Source organism: Blennius ocellaris (assembly GCF_963422515.1).
Source record: "Blennius ocellaris genome assembly, chromosome: 21".
In the NCBI taxonomy this organism is placed as follows: Eukaryota; Metazoa; Chordata; class Actinopteri; order Blenniiformes; family Blenniidae; genus Blennius; species Blennius ocellaris.
In genome coordinates this window covers 175,190-183,926 of record NC_137670.1, presented here as the reverse complement: position 1 = coordinate 183,926, position 8,737 = coordinate 175,190, and the positions used below count along the sequence as shown (strand labels likewise).

Below are 8,737 nucleotides of genomic sequence, written 5' to 3'. Positions count from 1 at the left end.
GGTGATGGAGGAGTGTTGGACCCCGGGTGATGGAGGAGTGTTGGACCCCGGGTGATGGAGGAGTGTTGGACCCTGGGTGATGGAGGAGTGTTGGACCCCGGGTGATGGAGGAGTGTTGGACCCCGGGTGATGGAGGAGTGTTGGACCCCGGGTGATGGAGGAGTGTTGGACCCCGGGTGATGGAGGAGTGTTGGACCCCGGGTGATGGAGGAGTGTTGGACCCCGGGTGATGGAGGAGTGTTGGACCCCGGGTGATGGAGGAGTGTTGGACCCCGGGTGATGGAGGAGTGTTGGATCCAGGGTGATGGAGGAGTGTTGGACCCTGGGTGATGGAGGAGTGTTGGACCCAGGGTGATGGAGGAGTGCTGGACCCTGGGTGATGGAGGAGTGTTGGACCCCGGGTGATGGAGGAGTGTTGGATCCAGGGTGATGAAGGAGTGTTGGACCCCGGGTGATGGAGGAGTGTTGGACCCAGGGTGATGGAGGAGGAGTGTTGGACCCAGGGTGATGGAGGAGGAGTGTTGGACCCAGGGTGATGGAGGAGGAGTGTAGGACCCAGGGTGATGGAGGAGGAGTGTAGGACCCAGGGTGATGGAGGAGGAGTGTAGGACCCAGGGTGATGGAGGAGGAGTGTAGGACCCAGGGTGATGGAGGAGTGCTGGACCCTGGGTGATGGAGGAGTGTTGGACCCCGGGTGATGGAGGAGTGTTGGATCCAGGGTGATGAAGGAGTGTTGGACCCCGGGTGATGGAGGAGTGTTGGACCCAGGGTGATGGAGGAGGAGTGTTGGACCCAGGGTGATGGAGGAGGAGTGTAGGACCCAGGGTGATGGAGGAGGAGTGTAGGACCCAGGGTGATGGAGGAGGAGTGTAGGACCCAGGGTGATGGAGGAGGAGTGTTGGACCCTGGGTGATGGAGGAGGAGTGTTGGACCCTGGGTGACGGAGGAGTGTTGGATCCAGGGTGATGGAGGAGTGTTGGACCCAGGGTGATGGAGGAGGAGTGTAGGACCCAGGGTGATGGAGGAGGAGTGTTGGACCCTGGGTGACGGAGGAGTGTTGGATCCAGGGTGATGGAGGAATGTTGGACCCAGGGTGATGGAGGAGGAATGTTGGACCCAGGGTGATGGAGGAGTGTTGGACCCAGGGTGATGGAGGAGGAATGTTGGACCCAGGGTGATGGAGGAGGAATGTTGGACCCAGGGTGATGGAGGAGGAGTGTAGGACCCAGGGTGATGGAGGAGGAGTGTAGGACCCAGGGTGATGGAGGAGGAGTGTTGGACCCTGGGTGACGGAGGAGTGTTGGATCCAGGGTGATGGAGGAATGTTGGACCCAGGGTGATGGAGGAGGAGTGTTGGATTGGTTTTTTTGAGTGTACATTTTCCCACAATACTCAGATATTCATGCCCGCATCATATTTTTTGATTGTATGTCTGAAGTTGGTGGAACAAAGAAATGAATGAAAGAGTGAAAGATGAATGAATGAGAGTTTTCCTTCACTCGTGGTTCTTGGTCCGACTGAAGCACAAAGGATCCGATGAAGAGAAGCGTTGAGATGAAGGAGACGACGGAGGCTGGTACTTTCTAACCGTCTCTCTTTTCTCACCACAGGTGACGTTGGAGTTGAACCGTCACCCGATGATGGAGGCGTGACCTCTGCCCTCCTGTCATTGCTCGTCCTTCTCAGGGGCGTCGGCGTCCTTCAGTCACCGTTTTCCTTCCAGTTGGTCCCAGAAAGTCTTCAAAACTGTTTCTCCCAGGCTTCCTGCAGAAACTCAGACTGTTGCCCAAAGCACAAGCGACGCCGCCCTTCCAGACCGAGGTGATGGGAAGCGTGCGAGCGAGCCGCTACAGCATCGTGTCATCAGAGGAGGACGGCATGAAGCTCGCCACCATGGCGCTGCCCAATGGCTACGGCAACTGCAAAGGCAAAGTCCACACCCGGCACCAGCCACAGAGCAGGTTCGTGAAGAAGAACGGCCACTGCAACGTACAGTTCGTCAACGTGAGCGAGAAAGGCCAGCGGTACCTGGCGGACATCTTCACCACCTGCGTCGATATCCGCTGGAGGTGGATGTTCCTCATCTTCTGCCTCGCCTTCCTCCTGTCCTGGCTCTTCTTTGGCTGCGTCTTCTGGCTGGTGGCCATCTTTCACGGGGATTTGGAGAATAATGGCCAGAATTGTGTCTCCAATGTCAGCAGCTTCACCGCCGCCTTCCTCTTCTCTGTCGAGACTCAGACGACCATCGGCTACGGCTACAGGTACGTCACGGACGAGTGCCCCATCGCCGTCTTCATGGTGGTCTTCCAGAGCATCGTGGGCTGCATCATCGACGCCTTCATCATCGGAGCCATCATGGCCAAGATGGCCAAGCCCAAAAAGAGGAATGAGACTCTTGTTTTCAGCCACAACGCCACGGTGGCCATGAGGGACAACAAGCTGTGCTTGATGTGGCGTGTGGGCAACTTGAGGAAAAGCCACCTGGTGGAGGCACACGTGCGAGCGCAGCTCTTGAAATCCCGAACGACGGCGGAGGGCGAATATATTCCCCTCGACCAGATGGACATTGACGTGGGCTTTGACAGTGGAGTGGACCGCATCTTCCTGGTTTCCCCGATCACCATCGTGCACAAGATGGATGAGGCTAGCCCGTTCTACGACATGAGCAAACAGGACCTGGAGACCGCTGAGTTTGAGATCGTGGTCATCCTGGAGGGAATGGTGGAGGCCACAGCCATGACCACACAGTGCCGCAGCTCCTACGTGGCCGGCGAGGTCCTGTGGGGCCACCGCTTTGAGCCCGTACTCTTCGAGGAGAAGAACTACTACAAGGTGGACTACTCTCGTTTCCACAAGACGTACGAGGTGCCGAGCACGCCGCTCTGCAGCGCCAGAGACCTGGCCGAGAAGAAGTACATCCTGTCCAGCTCCAACTCCTTCTGCTACCAGAACGAGCTGGCATTGGACAGCAAGGAAGACACGGACGAGGGGAACGGGGGCAGCGTGGGGCCCGACGGCACCCAGACTGACAACGTCTCGGAGGCGGAGCCTCACCAGGCCACGGTGCCGCCGGAGCCCCGCCCTCTGAGACGAGAGTCACAAATATGACTTCACGCCTCGCGTGCTTCGAAGGACACAAGCTGAGTTGGCAGCAGAGGACGAAACAGTACTGCTTTGGGAGGGCGTCCATCGTCCAGACTGTCTCAACTGGGACTACCAACAGTGAGATCAAACACGACGAACAGCGAGAGGAACCAGGAACCAGTCCAGCCTCCAGCGGGCTCTGAACCCATCTGCAAACAGGAAGTGACATCACAGGAAGCCTGCAGGCACGTCTCGGTCCATCTGTCCAGCACCAGTTTCTGCTAGAAAATAGAGGAAGCTACACTAGAAGCCGACGCTACAACAAAAGACACGCGCCGCCTGGGACAAAGACACACGTAGACGAGCTGGGACAAAGACACACGTAGACGTTTTATAGACGAGCTGGGACAAAGACACACGTAGACGAGCTGGGACAAAGACACACATAGACGTTTTATAGACGAGCTGGGACAAAGACACACGTAGACGAGCTGGGACAAAGACACACATAGACGTTTTATAGACGAGCTGGGAGGACAGAAACGTGACGGCTGACTTCGGAGGGATTATCGACATGAAACCGCGGGACAGGGGGACAGAGGGGCAGCGGGACAGGTGGCAGTGGGACAGCGGGACAGGGTGACAGTGGACAGGGGGACAGGGGACAGCGGGACAGGGGGACAGTGGACAGGGGAGCAGCGGGACAGGTGGCAGGGGGACAGGGGACAGGGGACAGCGGGACAGGGGGACAGAGGGGCAGCGGGACAGGTGGCAGTGGGACAGCGGGACAGGGTGACAGTGGACAGGGGAGCAGCGGGACAGGTGGCGGGGGGACAGGGGACAGCGGGACGGAGCCAAGTCACATAACAAGTCTCAACGTCCTCCAGAGTGCTGCTAAGATTGTTTTTTGCTCTTAATATGTAGAAAATTCCAAAAAGTGTTGTGAACCTCAGGGACCCTTCCTGGGAACTGATTCGATTCGGTACCGAGCTTCGTTTTCCAATGAATGTACACTTTGTTGTTTTGTTGTTGTGGATCGTCGTCTCACCTGGACACTGAAACGATTCATCCACCAAGTCTGGACTGTTTCAATCCAGCGCTTCAACCACGACGGCGTCATCCAGACTGTTATTGGAAGGTTGTCCTCCACATGTCTGCATTACTGTCAAGTCTTCTCTTATTTGCATTATTTCTCCGTCACTCAGCGGTTCTGGATGGAACTTTTACACCTTGTCAACTTTGAACCTTCTGAGAAAAGCAGAGCGACGTTCCATCGCCAGCCTCAAAGGACTTGTAGCTCCGCCTCCCTGCTTCACTTCATGATTCATTCCTTTGTTATTCCAACTTTGTTTTTTACATTAATCACATTTCAGTTTTTTCTGAAGGAATTTAAACCTTTATGCAGTTTCTGTTCATCAAATTACAGCCGAATTTAAAACTTTCATCATTTATATTGAAGCGTTAACCTTTTTTTTTTTTAATACATTTAATTATTTAACTCTCTTATGGTATTTGGAATTTTTCTTCTTTTTAAGACCATAATCCTAAGTGACTGAATGATGACCCACTTTACTGCAGCCCTTTTGGGCCGCTGCCATGCCGCCGTGCCGCCATGCCACCTTGCTGCTACCGTACAGCCTCGACGCCATGCCACCATGCCGCCATGTTGCCATGCCACCTTGCTGCTACCGTACAGACTCGACACCATGCCGCCATGCCGCCATGCCACCTTGCTGCTACCGTACAGCCTCTGCCCCGACACCATGCCGCCATGCCGCCATGCCACCTTGCTGCTACCGTACAGACTCGACACCATGCCGCCATGCCGCCATGCCACCTTGCTGCTACCGTACAGCCTCTGCCCCGACACCATGCTGCCATGCCGCCATGCCACCTTGCTGCTACCGTACAGCCTCGATGCCATGCCGCCATGCCGCCACCTTGCCACCACCACCACACCACACTGCTGCTGTCGCAGTGTCTAAATTTACTGCAAAACCAAGGAATGTACAGAATTTTGTATTAATGTTATTTTTAGTGTACATTATATTATATTGTTCTTTTTTCAATCAATCTGAATCTGATTTTGTCTTTTTAATATTATATAATATTTGATCATAAAGTGAGTGCTTTTCTATTTTGAATGATGGAAGTTTTATTTGTGTATTTGGAGTGAAGACAGTCTTTACTGGAACTGCAGCTGTGTGCTGGGTTGAAATACGTTCAGTAGGTTGTGGTGAGCAGACCATGCAGGAAACACTGATTTCAAATGAGTCATAAGAAGTTCTCTTGGTGTCAACCAGGGTGTCCAGCCTCAGTCCTGGGGGGGCGGCGTCCTGCAGGGTTTAGCTCCTCCCACTTCAGCACACCTGATTCCAATGAGGGGCGCCTTCTGGGGCTTTTTCACTAGCTTGGTGATGACATCATCATCAGATCCAGGTGGAGCAGGGTGATGACATCATTAGATCCAGGTGGAGCAGGGTGATGACATCATCATTAAATCCAGGTGGAGCAGGGTGATGACATCATTAGATCCAGGTGGAGCAGGGTGATGACATCATCATTAAATCCAGGTGGAGCAGGGTGATGACATCATTAGATCCAGGGGGAGCAGGGTGATGACATCATCATCAGCGCCAGGTGGAGCAGGGTGATGACATCATTGGGTCCAGGTGGAGCAGGGTGATGACATCATCATCAGATCCAGGTGAAGCAGGGTGATGACATCATCATCAGATCCAGGGGGAGCAGGGTGATGACATCATCATCAGCGCCAGGTGGAGCAGGGTGATGACATCATTGGGTCCAGGTGGAGCAGGGTGATGACATCATCATCAGATCCAGGTGAAGCAGGGAGAGACAACAACCTGCAGGACCCTGTCCCTCCAGGACCAGAACTGGACCTCCCTGCTGTAGAATCAGAGTTTTAAACAAACCAAGAAGAAGCACATTAATCAGGTAGAAGCAGCGACACGTCGTCGGTATAAAGACGAAACTCATTTACTTTTCCATCAATAAATCTTTGGACTCATTTATCACTTATTGGACGAATCTTAACGATTCACATTAAAAATCATCTGATTGGTGTTTGATTTGTATTATTTTGAATACAATTCGACAAAATTAACAATAAATTCAACAAATATTACCAACTAAACAAAATTAAGCAATAATTATACAAATTTTACAAATGAGTAAAAGAATGGTCAAATGTCTCGACAGTGTCTCTCAATAAAAACTAAATGTATATGAAGTAAGCATGAGGAGATTAATGGTATGAATCAGTATCAAGATACAAATTTGCAGGAGCGTATTGATCCTTCACTGAGCATCGGTACAAGTTACAGATGAAATCCAGATCATCGGTCACCTGCCTGCAGGTCAAATTTACGGTTGCGTTGATTTTTTCACGTTGTATTTAATTCTAGTGTGTGTTTCCTGTGCGCCTTGACGCAGCAGCAGCAGCAGCAGGAAGCCCGTTTGTCCCTCCAGCTCGTCTGCAGCAGGAAGCAGGAAGAACACACCTCTGACACACCGACACACGTAAAGTCAGGTGTTCAGAAAGACTTGAGCTTTTACCACAAAGATGGTCAACTTGACAAGACGCAGGCGGTTTGTAAAGAAGGAGCTGCTGAAACCAGCAGGTGGTCTGGAAAAATCAGTGTTATTGTGAGCGTCTGCTTCTTCATCAACATGTGGACCAACTCATCTTCCTGAAAACAACAACAACAGTCAGTCAACCAGTAAGTGAGGTGGGAGCAGTGAGAGGCGTTGACAGATAGATCTGCTTTCAAAAGTGTATTTCTGTTCTTTACGTTGACTCTGACTCAGCGAGTCAGACTGTGAAACACCTAGCATAACATGAAAGGTGATTATTACTTGTATTGTATCTGTTTGAAGCTTAGTTGAGTGTCGGTCTGGCAGAAGGACTGTGGTACTTTAAGTTCCTCATTGATAGTGATTGTTATTGTTGTTTACTGTTTACATTGTGATGAAACTAGTTCCAAACGTGAGGAACCGCTTCTTGTTCCTTAAGTTGAATCTGGTTCCAAACGCCAGCGCTGTGAAAAGGCCGGTTTTTGTCTTGTGCTTTTTAAGAGGACAAACAGACGTAGTTGTAGTAGATTAGAAGTAAAATGTCTAATTAGTAAACGTGAAGTGTGATTTCTTCACATGTTGGATCCATCCTACCATCGTACCACATCGTACCACATTGTACCACATTGTACCACATTGTACCGCATCGTACCACATTGTACCACATTGTACCGCATCGTACCACATTGTACCACATTGTATTGTACCACATCATACCACATTGTATTGTACCACATCATACCACATTGTACCACATCGTACCACATTGTACCACATTGTATTGTACCACATCGTACCACATTGTACCACATTGTACCGCATCGTACCACATTGTACCACATTGTATTGTACCACATCATACCACATTGTATTGTACCACATCATACCACATTGTACCACATCGTACCACATTGTACCACATTGTATTGTACCACATCGTACCACATTGTACCACATTGTATTGTACCACATCATACCACATTGTATTGTACCACATCATACCACATTGTACCACATCGTACCACATTGTACCACATTGTATTGTACCACATCGTACCACATTGTACCACATTGTACCGCATCGTACCACATTGTACCACATTGTATTGTACCACATCATACCACATTGTATTGTACCACATCATACCACATTGTACCACATCGTACCACATTGTACCACATTGTATTGTACCACATCGTACCACATTGTACCACATTGTATTGTACCACATCGTACCACATTGTACCACATTGTACCGCATCGTACCACATCGTACCACATTGTATTGTACCACATTGTACCACATTGTATTGTACCACATCATACCACATTGTACCACATCGTACCACATTGTACCACATTGTATTGTACCATATCGTACCACATCGTACCACATTGTACCACATCGTATCACATTGTACCACATTGTACCACATTGTACCACATTGTACCACATCATACCACATCGTACCTCATTGTATCGTATCGCATCGTACCACATCGTACCACATCGTACCACATCGTACCACATCGTATCACATTGTACCACATCGTACCACATCGTACCACATCGTACCACATCGTACCACATCGTACCACATCGTACCACATTGTACCACATCGTACCACATTGTACCACATCGTACCACATCGTACCACATTGTATCGTACCACATTGTATCGTACCACATCGTGCCACATTGTACCCCATTGTACCACATTGTACCACATTGTACCACATTGTATCGTACCACATCGTACCACATCGTACCACATCGTACCACATTGTATCGTACCACATCGTACCACATCGTACCACATCGTACCGCATCGTACCACATCGTATCGTATCGTACCGCATCGTACCGCATTGTATCATATCGTACCACATCGTACCACATCGTACCACATCGTACCACATCGTACCACATTGTATCGTACCACATCGTGCCACATTGTACCACATTGTACCACATCGTACCACATTGTATCGTACCACATCGTACCCCATCTTACCACATCGTATCGTATCGTATCGCATCGCATCGCATCGCA

At 50.5% G+C, this 8,737-nt stretch overlaps 1 protein-coding gene across 1 annotated transcript; it reads left to right on the top strand.

Moving 5' to 3' along the window:
* Window positions 1-1,736: 1,736 nt before the first annotated feature.
* Window positions 1,737-3,584, top strand: kcnj2a (potassium inwardly rectifying channel subfamily J member 2a). The gene has a single exon (XM_080517306.1). The coding sequence runs from the start codon at window positions 1,825-1,827 to the stop codon at window positions 3,106-3,108; it is 1,284 nt and encodes a 427-aa protein (XP_080373432.1). The 5' UTR covers window positions 1,737-1,824; the 3' UTR covers window positions 3,109-3,584.
* The last annotated feature ends 5,153 nt before the right edge of the window (window positions 3,585-8,737 follow it).

Coding starts and splice junctions, on each gene's coding strand:
- kcnj2a (XM_080517306.1), top strand. CDS start 1,825: ATGGGAAGCGTGCGAGCGAGCCGCTACAGCATCGTGTCATCAGAGGAG.